The 16,582-nt window shown below is 43.1% G+C and overlaps 1 protein-coding gene across 1 annotated transcript; it reads right to left on the minus strand.

The window, feature by feature from the left end:
- Positions 1–144: 144 nt before the first annotated feature.
- On the minus strand, positions 145–5,843 carry agt (angiotensinogen). The gene is made up of 5 exons (XM_023993504.2): positions 5,755–5,843; positions 2,408–3,217; positions 1,995–2,268; positions 1,115–1,271; positions 145–860 (listed from the first exon to the last, which is right to left on the minus strand). Exons 2-5 carry the CDS (start codon positions 3,177–3,179, stop codon positions 684–686), a joined length of 1,380 nt encoding a protein of 459 aa, XP_023849272.1. The 5' UTR covers positions 3,180–3,217; positions 5,755–5,843; the 3' UTR covers positions 145–683.
- Positions 5,844–16,582: the final 10,739 nt, after the last annotated feature.

The raw sequence follows: 16,582 nt of genomic DNA on the forward strand, positions 1-16,582 counted from the left end.
TGCTACCACACGGCAAGCGGTACCGGAGTGCCAAGTCTAGGTCCAAGAGGCTTCTAAACAGCTTCTGCCCCCAAGCCATAAGACTCATGAACAGCTAATCAAATCTGGCTACCCAGACTATTTGCAACCTCCCCTCCCCCATGCTGCTGCTACTCTCTGTTATTATCTATGCATAGTCACTTTAATAACTCTACCTACATGTACATAATTACCTCGACACCGGTGCCCCCCGCAAATTGACTGTACCGGTACCCCCTGTATATAGCCTCGCTATTGTTATTTACTGCAGCTCTTTAATTACTTGTTATTCTTATCTCTTTTTTAGGGATTTTCTTAAAACTGCATTGTTGGTTAAGGGCTGGTAAGTAAGCATTTCACTGTAAGGTCTACACCTTACACCTGTGGTATTRGGCGCATGTGACAAATACAATTTGATTTGATTTGAATGTGCTCTATGTGAATACATTACAGCTTAATACAGCGTAATATTGTGTTTTTTCACAAACATGATACATGATGTATACATAAGTTCTTAACTCCTGGAATAAATTATCATACTAGTAAGGGAACATGCAATATTGCATTGATCTGTCAGTACAAACCCACAAGTCTGCTGATCCAGGAGGCTTTCATGTGCATTCTTCTGCAGTTGGTCACAGATTTGTTATGTTGATGTAGAAGCCCTAAAGAGTCGGGTTTCTTATTTTTCCCAGCATGAGAATGGCATTGGAGTTTCCCTCTACAATAGCGAAGAAGAAGGGCCTGTTGACAGTGAATTTGAGGGGAACCCCTTCATCTTGGGTCTTGTCTTGACTCTCAGCACCACCTTCAGACATCTCAAACATGACTTTGTTGAACACCTGGAAGAGATGCACTACTACAATGAGCTCCAAGTCACCATTAGATTCCAACAAATTATTGCAAAAGACTATAGGAGTACTAGAGTACCAACAGTTTCTTCCCCCATTCTCTCTTTTGTCTATTTGCATTCACCACACATAGTAGGCTGCGATTTGTAAAGGTACTGTTTAGTTTAGTATCTGCTCCCTATCACAGGTTTATGTAAACATATTTTTGTTGTTCCTATACCACTAAGGGGAAATCTAGATCTTACCTTATCAACACTGAACGGCTTCTTACTGCTGAGTCTCTCAAACTCAGCATCTGAACCCAGCAGGCTTTTCTCAATCTCAGCTGCCATGTCAAAGAGCAATGACCTTAGGTCAGTCAAGGCTGTCATGGAGAACTTGGGCAGAGACAGTTCCAGGAACCTACAGGGAAAACAACAGACCAGTTTGCACAGTGCTTATTTCTGTCCCTATTCCTGATAGCTGCTACAGTACATGTTCCATTAAAGCTGGAATCCTTATTTGCCATCCTCATCCAATCCTCATCCATTTTTGGACTTATAAATTAATGATATCTTTATACCCATTGATTCTTGAAGAATATAACTTATAAATGCCTCATGAGCTTAGTTCAACTGTCATACCCCATCAGAATCCAAAATATAAGCTTGTTTTACTCCATTGTTTGCAAACAATGTAATTGTAAACAAACACTGTATGGCCTCAAAASTTGGTTAAAATTATAATGTTGATATAATGGATGGCCAGTCCTTGCATTCATAGGCTCTGTCTTTGAATTTGAGAGTGGTTACATTTTTCCAGGCCCATACTTCTMCTTTTTACCAAAACARAGGTGGGGTGACYGCTTTGTTATTGTTTCAATTAAGGATTCTACTTTTAAGATAGCTTACTATTGATTGATTGATTTGTCTTTCCACAAATCTTTGTGGCGCAAAGTGTGAAGTGGTGTCAGTTGTCAAAAAATAGATTGTCTCCTCGGGACAGAAATATATTGAGCTCCAATATTTCAGTAATAGTTATCAATGTTTAATGCAGCACATAATACAGCACTTGTAGGTGTCATCATAGGTAACATAAACCTGTCAGAAACATTGCAAGATGTAGCTCAGATATTTTCTGACTTACCCCTCCTTCAGATGCCTGTGCCAGCCAGAGATGATGTCTGACTGTAGTCGAGACTCCATGTCATGCAGGCTGCTCCCCTCYTGAGGCAGCACCAGCAGCATGTAGGCCCGTTTGCTCAGAGATAGTTTCACCACGGTGCACTTCCTGTCCTTATCATTCAGGTACTTGTAGGTGCCTGTGTGGGTCATGAGAGGGACCATGACAGTTGTTGTCGCATCAACCTTGAACTCCTGCATGGTAGTTTTCTCTGTCTGGAACGCCTTCCTCCAGTTGCCTGAAAYAGGGAAAAATAGCTTGTTTGTTGTTTATGATGTGGATTTTGTAGAATTGTTTTTGTCTGCTGCTGCAATATTTTGACACTGCTATTGTACTGTATGTGTTTTTTGGCTTGTGTGAAAACTATGAGWGCTTACCTTTGAAATGGACAGAGCTGACAAACAGTAGATCTGTGGTTGAGCTAAGGTCCTTGAACAGMCTCATGATTTTCCTGTCTGATGTCTTCTGGATGAAGTTGTTGACCTGGGTCTCAGCTTCCTGGGGTTGGGAGAAATCCACTGCTCTGATGTACGAGGCATCAGAGAAGTCCTGGGTGCCTTGGACAAAGTCCTTCGAGAGGTCAGCGCCCTTGCGAGCAAAGGCCCACACACGAGTGTTGATCTCATCCTTGGGCCCATCCACCAGGGAATTGATGTCCTGCAGAGTGCGAAGAACATTGTGGCCGTCCACTAGGGAGACACAGTCGTCTCTGTCCGTGTCCCTGTTCAGGCCCAGCAGCTGCTGGTAAGGGATGGCTGTTTTTTTGGAGGCCCCCAGGTACAAGGTGACCAGAGAGCCAAAGGTGTTCATGGGCGAGAGCAAGGTGTTGGAGTCCTTTTGCTTGCTGCTCAGAGCCTTGTACATCCGGAGACCCAGGGAGTTGAGCAGCTCTGCCAGTACAGCAGTGCGCTGAGTGACGTTCTGTTTCAGTCTGTCAGTGCTTGAGAAGTCTCGAGTGTCAGGCACCACACTGTCATTGTTAATGGGGGTCAAAGGGACAGTCTCCAGTGGTTTGGTCACTTCGGTTTTGATGGTCTCACAGCTGACGTTCTCAGAGGCAAAGAGGTTAAACGGGTGGACATATACACGGTTCGCTAGGCCTACCGAGAGGCAGGAGAGCAGAAGGAGAGGGCAAAATATATGACGCATGTTCCGCCTTTTTGGACAGAAATTTCCTTTGAATTTTTCTGTGAAGAGATAGAAAAGGGTCATAGGGTTAATTCTGTCAGTGCCTGTTACTATTTCAAGCCATGGCTTTGTTATCAATGTTTACCATCTCAAATCATGATTGGCTGCCTGGAACATTGAGCTGAGGTCACTTGTCTAGAACACCCCCCCCCCCCCGCAGGTCAGAACACCAGATAGCATATGAACACGTCATAAGCCATTAAAAACATGTTTAGAAGGACAGGAAATTAGCTTAAAATTGCACCATTTTCTCTCAGCCTCATGACAAAATGTTTAGAATAGCAGGAAATTAGCTCTAAACAGAAAAATGTTCTCTCAGCCTCATGGCAAAATGTTTAGATAGCAGGAAATTAGCTCTAAACAGAAAATTTCTCTCAGCCTCATGGCAAAATGTTTAGAATAGCAGGAAATTAGCTCTAAACAGAAACATTTCTCTCAGCCTCATGGCAAAATGGTTTAGAATAGCAGGAAATTAGCTCTAAACAGAAAAATGTTATCTCAGCCTCATGGCAAAATGTTTAGAATAGCAGGAAATTAGCTCTAAACAGAAACATTTTCTCTTAGCCTCATGGCAAAATGCAGGCCTTGCGGGGGTCTAAGCGTAGGGCAGCGAAACTGCACTACGCCACTGGCTGAGGTCTGTCTGTCAAGGATTGATTTATTTTTACTTTATCTGTCCTTTTCTTTTTGGATAGTGAATGGGATGCTGGCTCGCCTTCAGCTGCAGAGGTCAGTGGGTTAGAGGTTAGGCCATAGCAAGTACATAGGGAACTGACCACAAAGAAAAACAGCTTAGCCACTATCCAAACATACGTCCAACCCTAAATTCTGATTATATAGATCTGCTAAGTAATATCTAGGCATAGACAACTCTTACATCCCAGTAAGCAAAATTACATTGAAAATATATTTATTGTAGGTTCTGAATGAAAGGTGGAAATACATAAGAATATTTTCCGTGCGTTGAAAATATGTATTTTCCAGACATTGAAAGGACATTTTCTGGACGTTGAAAATATGTATTTTCCGGCCGTTGAATTCAGGTTCATTTTCGGTTCCGATTTAAAGTTGAAAATACGTATTTTCCAGACGTTGGAATCAGGTTCATTTTCGGTTCTAAATGAAAGTTGAAAATAAATAATTTACAGACTGGATTCTATGGCCAAATTTTAACTACACATACATTCTCAATAAGTAAGCATTATATCACAATAATATTTGTTCTATCCATGTAACATTCAACTGAAAATTTGCTCCCATCTATCACATGCATTTACGTTACATTTTCTAAACCTTTTAAAACTGGTGGCAATGGTGTTCAACATAGTCCAACCTATAGAGTAAACCAACAGACCACTTCAACTACAATAACACTCTCAGTAACGGTTACAGAAATATATATTTTTTATTTCTATGACTGTGATATGTTGTTGTTTATCTACCTGTTGTTTATCTAGAGCACAGTAGAGTACAGTACAGTTAAATTCAGTAGAGTACATTAGAGTAAAATAGGGTACAATATAGTACATTATACTGCTCTATACTCTACTGTGCTGAACTATACTTTACTGTACTGTACTCTACTGTGCTCTACTGTATTGTACTGCACTCTACTGTACTGTAGTATGCTCTACTTTTATTTACTGTACTGTACTCTGCTGTGCTGTGCATTACTGTAATGTACTCTGCTGTGCTCTACTGTACTGTACTGTGCTGTCCAAACTTGTGAAACATAGACGTCTATGTTTGGTCCAAATATAGGCCGGTCCGGACCGGCCTTGATTTCAACATCCACCAACGTCTGGTCCGGACCGGCCTATATTTGGGCTAAACATAGATGTCTATAATCGGTCAAATTTGATCCGGTCCGGACGTGAACAAATCAGAACCAAACATAGACGTCTAAGTTTGGGCCAAATTATGTCTGGTACGGACTGGACCAAACAAAAGACGTCGGCGTCAGTCCATGCTAAGTGGGATAGGCCTACTTATCCATAAATACCACTTTTTTCAAATGATCACACCACTCCATATTGTTACTTAAACATAGCCAATGAAATGTACTTTATTCTTTGTGTTGGATGACTACCAAATGATGAGAGTTCTGGAAGTACAGAACAAACACAAGAGCCTCCTCTTTCTGGGAATACATGGCCTGGATTAATGATTAGGTTTACAGTAAGCAAAGATATTGGGTCATTAAAAAAAAAAACTGCTGAAATTCTCTTTTTCGTACACTATGTTTGAATGCTTCCCTTCTCCGTCCCTTTTCTTAAACAAGGTACACAATACGTTTCCAACAAATACAGTATTGTATGGTAAAACCCAGAAGTGTTGCTAGAGTAAATCTCCTTGTTTTAATTTAAAACTTGAAGACATTCCCTATCTTGATAAACAGGTCAATATTTTTTACATAGATTTTTAAGACAAATCCTATTCCCTCTCTCATGTCTCCTGAATCACAACTTTTTGACACACTATAAACTCAAATACTGTACAAGTACATTGAAAGTAAATTGAGAAAGCTTTGCCTTACCTTGTGATGGCTTGCTATTGCTGTAGCCTAACTGAGGTCAGCAGTGGACTTGCTGTCTGTCTTAAAAAATGAATAGCTCTGAACCCCTGAGTTACTCATTAACCAGACCATTGCGTCACTGAGTATTCTGTGATGTTCCAGAGTGGCTTTTGTACTTGCTGATAAATAAATTGGTCAGAGCAGAAGACTACCCTGTTGTCCTTGTGCCCAATGTATTTACTCTGAACATGATGCAAGCAMTGGTTTGTGGGATTAACTGACTTTCACAAGAGGAAACCAGGAAATTGTGTCAGACAGGTTTTCCATCTCTTGGGTTGGAATCACAAAGTGTGTAAGAAAAATACAATGTGTTTGTGTATGTTTGTGGGAGGGTGAGTGTTATTGATAAATTCCACAAGTTTTTGGTGCATTGCAGCAAACCTTTATAGGAAAAGGTCAACATTAAAGTTTGGCTGCACCCTCTGAACATCTGTTGTTCTTACATCACACAATATGATAACACTTTGTTTCAGCGCCCTAAATAAGGTTTATATCACACATTTTATTTATAGATATAATAAATGATGTCAGTTTATGTCAACCACTACATGCAATGCATTACTTGTAAAGAATGTGTTACATACACTGAGTATACCAAACATTAGGAACACTTTTGCCCTCAGAACAGCCTCAACTGATCAGGGCATGGACTCTACAAGGTGTCGAAAGCGTTCCACAGGGATGCTGGCCCATGTTGACTCCAATGCTTCCCACAGTTGTGTCAAGTTGMCTGGATGTCCTTTGGGTGGTGGACCATTTTTGATACACACGGGAAACTGTTCAACGTGAAAAACCCAGCACCCCGTTCAAAGGCACTTAAATGTTTTATCTTGCCCAATGGTGGATTATGCTAATCGTTTATGGTGGATTATGTTTTTGTCTTTATCATTCATCTAGATATTATTACTCTGAACATGCATTTACATAAATATTCACACCCCTGAGTCAATACTTTGTAGAATCACTTTTAGTGATTACAGCTTCATGGGTAAGTCTCTAAGAGCTTTCTACACCTGGATTGTGCAACATTTGCCCATTATTCTTTTCWAAATTCTTCAAGCTCTACCAAATTGGTTCTGATCATTGCTAGACAACCATTTTCAGGTTTTGCCATAGATTGTCAAGTAGATMAAGGTCAATAACCTAAAACACAAGGCCACTCAGGAACATTCACTGTCTTCTTGGTAAGCAACTCCAGTGTAGATTTGGCCTTGTGTTTTAGGTTATTGTCCTGCTGAAAGGTGAATTCATCTCCCAGTGTCTGGTGGAAGGCAGATTGAACCATGTTTCCCAGGATTTTTTCCCAGGATTTTGCCTGTTCTAAGCTCTATTCTGTTTCTTTTATCCCCCCCAAAAATTGCTGATGACAAGCATACCCTTAACGTGATACAGACACCACCATGCTTGAAGATATGAAGAGTGGAACTTAGTGATGTTTTGTGTTGGACTTGCCCCAAACAAAACGTTTTGTATTCAGTACATAAAGTTAATTTCTTTGCCACATTTTTTGTACTTTTACTTTATTGCCTTGTTGCAAACAGGATGCGTGTTTTGGAATATTTTTATTCTGTACAGGCTTCCTTCTTTTCACTCTGTCAATAAGGTTAGTATTGTGGAGAAACTACAATGTTGTTGATCCATCCTCAGTTTTCTCCTATCACAGCCATTAAACTCTGTAACTGTTTTAAAGTCACCATTGGCCTCATGGTGAAATCCCTGAGCGGTTTCCTTCCTCTTCGGCAACTGAGTTAGGAAGGACGCCTGTATCTTTGTACTGACTGGGTGTATTGATCAAATAAAATAACATTTTATTGGTCACATACACATGTTTAGCAGATGTTAATGCGAGTGTAGCGAAATTGTTGTGCTTCTAGTTCCGACAGTGCAGTAATATCTAACAAGTAATCTAACAATTCCACAACAACTACCTAGTACACACAAATCTAAAGGGATGGAATAAGAATATGTACATATAAATATATGGATGAGCGATGACCGAGCAGCATAGGCAAGATGCAATAGATGGTATAAGATACAGTATATACATATGAGATGAGTAATGTAAGATATGTAAACATTATGAAAGTGGCATTATTTAAAGTGACTAGTTATCCATTTATTAAAGTGGCCATTGATTTGAGTCTGTATGTAGTCAGTCTGATGGCCTTGAGATAGAAGCTATTTTTCAGTCTCTCAGTCCCAGCTTTGATGCACCTGTACTGACCTCGCCTTCTGGATGGTAGCGGGGTGAACAGGCAGTAGCTTTGGTYGTTGTTGTCCGTGATGATCTGTTTGGCCTTCCTGTGACATCGGGTGCTGTAGGTGTCCTGGAGGGCAGGTAGTTTGACCCCGGTGATGCGTTGTGCTGACCGCACCACCCTCTGGAGAGCCTTGCAGTTGAGGTAGATGCCTACTGGACAACTTTTATATTTATTGCTTTTAAATGTTTTTAATGAATTTTATCTTATTAACACTTTGTTCTAGCTAGCTATTTGTGTAGGTAGCTATAAAGTAAACACAATGATAGCCCACCCATTTGGGAGCCAGGCTGACCCACTGAGGAGCCAGGCCCAGCCCATCATAAAGAGGTTTTCTACACAAAAGCACTTTATTACAGACAGATTTTCCCCAGCACAAGGTGCACCTGTGTAATGATCATGCTGTTTAATCAGCTTCTTGATATGCCACACCTGTCAGGTGGATGGATTATGTTGACAAAGGACGAAATGCTCACTAACAGCGATGTTAAAAACAATCTGCACAAAATTTGAGATAAATAACATTTGTATCCGTATGGAATATTTATTTTATTTCAGCTCATGAAAAAAGGGACTAGCACTTTACATGTTGTGTTTATATTTTTGTTCAGTGTAGTTTTGCTTGCTGAAATTGAAGTAATTATTTATTTTAGTCAAATGAAAAAGATAAGAGTTTAATGAACAACACTGAAATGGGTTACAAGGTTGTACCACAGATGAAAGGAGAGTTAGTTAAAAGTATCTTTGGAAGAAATTGAATGGCAGGTCTTGACCTGCAGAGAATTTATATTTATTCCTACAACAGTTTTTGAATACATTAGGCTACACATCTCCCTTATCAAATGAGGATATACAGTCATTTTTGATTGTGGGTTTATTATTATATTTCAAAAGAACATTTTAAAAGGCCTCTGATGCTCCCCATTATAATTTCAGTCACAAACTTWACTGTTCAACACACCTCCATTTGTATTTTTTTTTCTAATATAGGCCTAGATGTAAAAAGTCCAACAATTTACCATTTGTTGMTTGCTGATTAACACTCTATCATGAATGAATTATAATTTACCTCATGTTTTTCAATGAATTGATGTAGTTGATGTCATGAACTGACAATGACAAAGACAGCATCATGAGATCATGTTGCCATGAGAGAAGTTGCTGAGGCCCCTTCCCTAGAAAGACCCTTACACTGAACTAAGTGGCCCAATGCTGCAGTGGTTTCCTGTTGTCATTTCTGCAGTGCACAGACCTTTAGTGATATAATACATCTAGTCTTTATGGAGCTGTGTTCCTCTGAGGTTAAATAGGCTCTGGTGAGAATGGGCTGTTAYTCGTCACAGTAACAGCCGTGTTATTTATTCCAGCACAGAGTATTATGTTTGTTTTCTATTATTTCTSTTTTTTTCTCTGCATTGTTGGGAAGGGCCGTAAGCAAMTGTAACAGATGTATAATGTACTCTCCATGCGTTGTGTTTTCTCAAAATAAATCACTTCGGCCAGTGGTCCCAGTTGAGCATCATTTATTTCTGTTGTTAAATGGGAAACAYCACGTTAGTTGTGCAGGGRTTAACAGTATTGATGGCTGTCGATGGCAAAATCTGTAGCATGAAGACAACTGTGTTAGCAGTGGATTATGTGACCATGACATCGGTGTATGCTAGCTAACACACTTATTTACAGCAATCGTATGCCAAAGCACATCCCAGAAAGCCCCTCAATCCCTAACAGGTACCATATACCCACACATGTATAAATCAGTAACGTACAGCAAACTTGTACACATTGTAAAATAGAAAATAGAAAACAGTATTCAGAACGTGACCTACCCCTTGTATCACATTTTCCTACTGGGAAGACCTGACGTTCGCGATCTCCCCCTATCTGCAAGCGGGGCCAATCACAACACACCTTATTGTCATCAGAGTTGAACTAACCAATAAGAATGCTTGAACATCAAATACACATTTCTTTAGAGGCAAGTGGAAACATAACCAACCCTGTTACACAAGCATTTCACTGTTAGTCGACTACACCTGTTGTTTACGAAGCATGTMACAATTTGATTTCATTTGAGATGGTTAGGGAAGACAGACTTTGTTTGTGAGATATTCCATAACGTTCAGAAGAGCAGTATGAACACCATATCTGTTTTATTTCTTGATTTAACCCACACAGGTGTGACAATGTTTATATATTTCACAAGACCATTGATGTGGTCATAATGTTCTCACACAGTACGTGCGTACAATGTCAAGGCTTTTGCCAATATGGTAATAGGATCTACATCATTTTGTTTCAAGTTATTTTTATKAACAGGAGAAGGCAATATCACCCCCAATAGCAACCCCTACAAAAATGGCCATTKATTATAATCCACATAATAATTTATATTTCCTGTTTCTGCAGGATTATTTTCCTGCTGTAGCAGACTGGCTAACATTTTGATCCTATACCTGTAGAGTAACMGCAGGAAATGCTGGATGTTGTCTGGGAGATGTGGTAGTTTCTGAAAAAGCCACAAGAGGGGGAAAAGCTCCTRCTGTTTGAGTTAACTGCCTGTGTCTGTTGTATCTGAAGTGTATCTCAAACAGTGGAGGCTGCTGAGGGGAGGATGGCTCATAATAATGGCCAGAATGGAGTGGATGGAAMGGTATCAAACACGTCATGTGTTTGATACCATTCCATTCCAGACATTATTATGAGRCWTCCTCCCCTTAGCAGCCTCCACTGATCTCAAGCCAACATGTCGGCAGGCAGCCTAGCGGTTAAGAGCATTGGGCCAGTAACRGAAAGGTCACTGGTTAGAATCCCAGAGTTGACTAGGTGAAAATCTGCTGATGTACCCTTGAGTAAGGCACTTAACCCTAATTGCTCATGTTAGTCGCTCTGGATAAGAGTGTCTACTAAATGACAAAAATATATTTGTATAATTTATTCAATAAGAATGATTCATCTAACACTGTTGTGGTCTTCTTATACACATAATAGTACAAGGCCACACATCACCACAATACATGTCTACTTAGAAATAATAGACTGTTCCTCCTTACACTCAATTAGTCATGTAATTAGTCATGTAATTACGCGGTCAGGAAGGCAGGAGGTGTAGCACGCTGTGCACATTGTGCCCTTTTTGTACAATACTCCCAAAATAGACTTTTAGTTTAAATTTGACACCCCAAATGACTACCTATCAGACTTTCTGTGCCCTTTGCTACTGCCTAWGTTTTACACAATACAGCTTTTTATGTTGTGGTAGTACTTGTGTTTTCAACATATCCAGCATTGCATTCAATCATAGCTAGGTCATTAACAATGTACATTATGTCATGTAAAAGATGCTCAGACTACATTCTGTGAGAATTTGTACTGTAGCAGGCACCTTGGTTTCTCAACAGGACTAACTGGTGTGGTAATATAGTATCAATGAACATCAAACATGCTATGTTTGTGTGTTAATTACTACATGGTTACAGCTGGATTAGTTAGGGGAAAATTATTTTCTAGGAAAGTACAACCCTTTACTAGGACCTGTAGTAACTGCGGGCGGTGCTGGATTGAAACCGCAGAGTGGAGCYAAGGGAAGTGAGCTTCTTTCTCTTAAAGCAATCAGTCCCTAACCTGGGATGACTTGGAAAGTGCCAGAAAGGAACTGAAAGTGAAAGAGGGTAATCTAAGCAGTTACCCCCAAAAAATGGAATTAGAACATTATAAGCTATATACAGTATCTCTATGCAGGCAGCTGTGTGGGTACACAGATGGCTGCCTCTAACTAAGATAATTTCAGAGTGATTCGGCTGATGTGCTCAATTAATTGTCTCTAGCTGACTGGGACTATTTCAACACAGCTGAACACCATCCCAAAGTTCTCCTCCCCTGAAATGATCTTCCCTCAGCTGTTGATCATATCCGCTCATGGATTGGAGAACCTGGTTGATCCTGGTCTAATTTGAGAGCAGATATTTATGTCCGGATCAAGTTTTTCCACTACATTCCTGTTTTATTGTCATTGTTTTCGAGTCATATCCTCATCTTGAGTTGTGACCGACACGCATAGAGTGAAGCTTCTGGGATAAAGTAGGACAAGTATTTTCACCCAACTCATTGAAGTTACAACTTCAATATCTCTTTGTGAAGTGGTTTACAGTTGTGCCAGAGAGTCACTGTTAGACAACTTATCTGAGTTCAATCTGTTTTGAAGGGCCTGCCATTGTGAAGTGTTCAGTCTGCTGGCATAACGTTACAGTAAATTAGTCTTCTTGAGCCTGTCCCTCAGGCAGCGACATGAACAGACATCTATTCCTGGCTTTACCCCCACTAGCCTGTGGGGGAGGCAGGGGAAATGGCTCGAACATCTTCCTTGCTCAAGTTTCCAAGCTTGACACGGCGATGCCATGTCACAGGGCCACAAAGTGTGCGTGGGTGTCATCATTAAACACACAAAGGGTAGATTTGTAAGCTGGGTCTTATTAACATGACTCAGGATAAGACACAGATGCAGACACAGGAGGCAGACAGTTCGAATCTCAGATGTTTATTATAAAACAAGGGGCAGGCAAATGGCAGGTCCAGGGCAGGCAGAGGTCGGTAATCCAAGACAATGTCAATAAGGGACAGAATGGCAGGCAGGCTCAGGGTCAGGGCAAGCAGAATGGTCAGAAKCAGGAGGACTAGAAAACAGAAACTAGAGATACTGGAAAATGGGAGAACACGCTGGTAAGACTTGACAAGACGAACTGGCAACAGACCAACAGAAAACCGCAGGTATAAGTACACAGGGGATAATGGGGGAAACAGGAGACAAAGGGCTGTGAGACAGAGGTTTGATCCTAGACACATGAAAAGTGGGATGTATACGGAGGGTGCGGGGGCAACAGAAGACGAACAGCAGAGGGGCTAAGAATCTTAGAGATGGGGAAAGGGCCGATAAAACTGGGGGAAAGTTCACAGGACTCAACCCGGAGGGGCAGATCKCGAGTGGACAGCCATACTCTCTGCCCGAGACGATAGCGGGGAGCGGGGGTCCGGTGGCGGACCGGGCTCTCTGTCAGGTAAGACGACAGCGGCGGATGAACATCTGGGCCAAGGATATGCTGACCTCTTCCTCTTGCTCAGGGAAGAGCGGGGGCTGATATCCCATGGAACACTCGAAAAGTGAGAGACCAGTGGCCGAGCAGGGAAGAGTGTTGTGGGCGTATTCCACCCACACAAGTTGCTGGCTCCAGGTGGTGGGGTTGGCGGAGACGAGGCAACGAAGAGCCGTCTCCAGGTCCTGATTGGCTTGCTCCAACTGGACTGGGGTGAAAACCGGTGGACAGGCTCGCCATGGGACAGGCTCCCCCCTCCCTGGGAACGCTGCGCCTCACGGACCTGGTTCTCTATACCCCAGATGAATGCAGCTGCTAGAAAAGAGGTGGGGAGGATGGTGTAGCAGTGGGGCTATAGAGGCATGAGAGCACATGCCACTCCGACGTCCAATGCGTCGAGAATCCACCACYAACTGACYGGATGGATCTGTAGCTGTAGTGGAGCTGTAGTGWACCAATGCTTGAGGTCTGAGAACGCCCGGTCAGCAACTGGAGACCACGTGAACTAGACCTTGGGAGAGGTGAGTGCTGAAAGGGGGGAAGCCAGGATGCTGTAACCCCAGATGAAACAGCGGTAGAAATTAGCAAACCTCAGGAAGGGAGGAGGACATGTTCTTGAGCTGAGCGGGTAAAGACATGGATGTCATCGAGGTAGACGAACACAAACCGGTTCAACATGTCACAGGGAACATCGTTAACCAGGACCTGGAACACTGCAGGAGCGTTGGTCAGTTCGAATGGCATCACAAGGTATTCGCAGTGCCCTCTAGCCGTGTTAAAGGTTGTCTTCCACTTGTCTCCTTCCCGTTTCTGGACCAGATGGTAGGCGTTCCTAAGGTCCAACTTAGAGAAGATAGTAGCCCCCTGGAGAGGCTCGAAAGCCGAGGCAATGAGTGGTAATGMGTAACAGTTCACTAACTATGATGTCATTAAGACCCCGGTAGTCGATACATGGGCGCAAGGTTCTGTCCTTCTTCTCCACAAAGAAGGACCCTGRGRCGGAAGGGGAGGCAGAAGGACGGATACACCTGCAGCCAGGGAGTCCTCAATTTACCTTTCCGTCGCCTTGGTCTCTGGATCCAACAGGGAATAAAGCTACCCCCGAGCTGGTGTAGTGCCCGGGAGAAGGTCAATAACGCAGTCATAGGGCTGATGCGGAGGGAGCGATGTGGAACGGGCCTTGTTGAAAACTTCCAGGAGGTCCTGGTACTCAGCGGGAACGGCAGAAAGGTTTGAGGCTTTTCCAAAGCCCACAGGAAGACGTCCCGGTGCAGACTGACTTCAGGCAATGAGCGTGGCAGAACGGGCTCCAACCCTTGATAGAACCAACAGTCCAGTCAATAAGGGGACTGTGCCTCTGGAGCCATGAAAACCSCAAAACCACAGGAACCTAAGGAGATTTGATGAGCAGAAATTTAAGTGACTAACTGTGGTTACCTGACACTCGCAGTTTGATAGGAACCATATTGTAGGTGACTCTGCCAATAGAGCACCCATCCAGCGCTCTGATGTCCATGGGAATGGAGAGGGGTTGAGTGGGGGTTCCCAGCTCTGACACCAGGGTAATGTTCATAAAACTCTCGTCGGCCCCAGAGTCTATGAGTACCCAGAGAGATTTTGACCGGTCACCCCCCCCCTCCCGCAGGCATGGAGAGGGGTACGAGGGGTACGAGCACAGGGAGATTGGAAATTCGCTATATGGCCCACCAGTGTACTCGTACCTACTGATGAGCCTGGTCTTTTAATGAACAGGTAGAACCACAATACAGACAGCTCTTGGTGTTCAGTTTGCGTAAACGTTTGCAGGAGACAATCTAGCTCTGCCAAGTTGCATAGGCTCCAGAGGAGGCGAGTCGGCAGACCTCGTGATTCCCGGGTGAACTCGGATTCCCTCGGTAATGTAGACACCGGGAACTTCCGGGATTCCTCAGAGGCGAGGTGGGATCCTTGGACGAGTGAGTGTGACTGGGAACAGACCTCCTCTSCCTCCTACATTCCCGTAACCACCCATCGATTCATATGGTCAAGGTGATGAGAGAGTCGAGATCCATGGGCAGCTCCCAGGCTGCGAGCTCGTCTTTAACCTCCTCCGATAATACATGAAGGAATGTGTCGAACAGGGATTCCGGGTTCCAGGCACTCTCGGCGGCCAACATGCGAAAAATCAAACGCATAGTCTGCCACACTACGGGAGTCTTGYCGTAGTAAGAGTAGCTTCACAGCAGCCTCTGTCCCGGACACCTTTTTTTATCTCCGCCATGAACTCCCCCAGACTAAAGCACACYGTGGATTGTTGCTCCCACAGTGCCTTAGCCTAGGCGAGAGTCCTCCCGGGCATCAGTGTTATAAGTTACGCTATCTTCGAGCGGGCCTAGGGAACAGAAGAGGGCTGCAGCTCGAAGATGAGGGAGCACTCGGAGAGAAATGCCAGATATGTTCCTGAATCTCCAGCGTAGCACTCCGGAGGAGGTAAGCAGTGTTCTCGGGAAGCCGGGGTGGGCTYGGGATAGTTACTGAGAGGCTGGGAGGTTACTGTTGTGGCTGGCTGCCTAATAGACAATCCGCGGAATTGCTCCAGCAATGTATTGAAAGTGCYGTCATGGCTTTCTGCCAGMGTCTGAAATCCTTCCATAAGATTTTGAAGTAACTCCTAGTGTCTTCCAATGGTGGCTCCTTGGGAGGAGACAGAGTTGTGGAACTGGTCCGAGTCTGCTGTGTCAGTCATAGCCCGTTTGTACTAACACGACTCAGGATGAGACCCAGATGCAGACACAGGAGGCAGACAGTTCGGATCTCAGATGTTTATTACTAAACAGGGGGCAGGCAAATGTCAGATCTAGGGCAGGCAGAGGTCGGTATTCCAAGACAGCGTCAATAAGAGATAGAACGGCAGGCAGGCTCAGGTCCAGGGCAGTCAGAGGTCGGTAATCAAAGACAGCGTCAAACAGAGACAGAACGGCAGGCAGGCTCAGGGTCAGGGTTAGGGCAGGCAGAATGGTCAGAACCCGGGGGACTAGAAAACAGAAACTAGAGATGCTGGAAAACGGGAGAACACGCTGGTAAGACTTGACAAGATAAGACGAACTAGCAGCAGATCAACAGAAAACGCAGATATAGTAAGTACACAGGGGAAAATGGGGGGAAATGGGAGACACCTGGTGGGGAGTGGAGAAAGCCTTATGTTTTTCAATTGCTTATAAAAGGTTTATTTAGTTTTGCTGTCTTTACAGATATAGTAATGACTCATCCTCATGGGTCAAGTTACAAAATAGTTCTGAATATCTGCATCTATGCTGCTGCCACATATCATACTTTGTTCCATGACCATGGTTTATAAGTTCCGACAGTGTGACTTAAAGTTATACAACAACCTGACTGTYCCACGTCAGTGGGTCACTGTGTTTATCATTGCTTAAAGAGCCTCGAATACAAAGTTGTTTC

The sequence above is a fragment of the Salvelinus sp. IW2-2015 genome, linkage group LG8 (genome assembly GCF_002910315.2).
Source record: "Salvelinus sp. IW2-2015 linkage group LG8, ASM291031v2, whole genome shotgun sequence".
NCBI lineage: Eukaryota > Metazoa > Chordata > Actinopteri > Salmoniformes > Salmonidae > Salvelinus > Salvelinus sp. IW2-2015.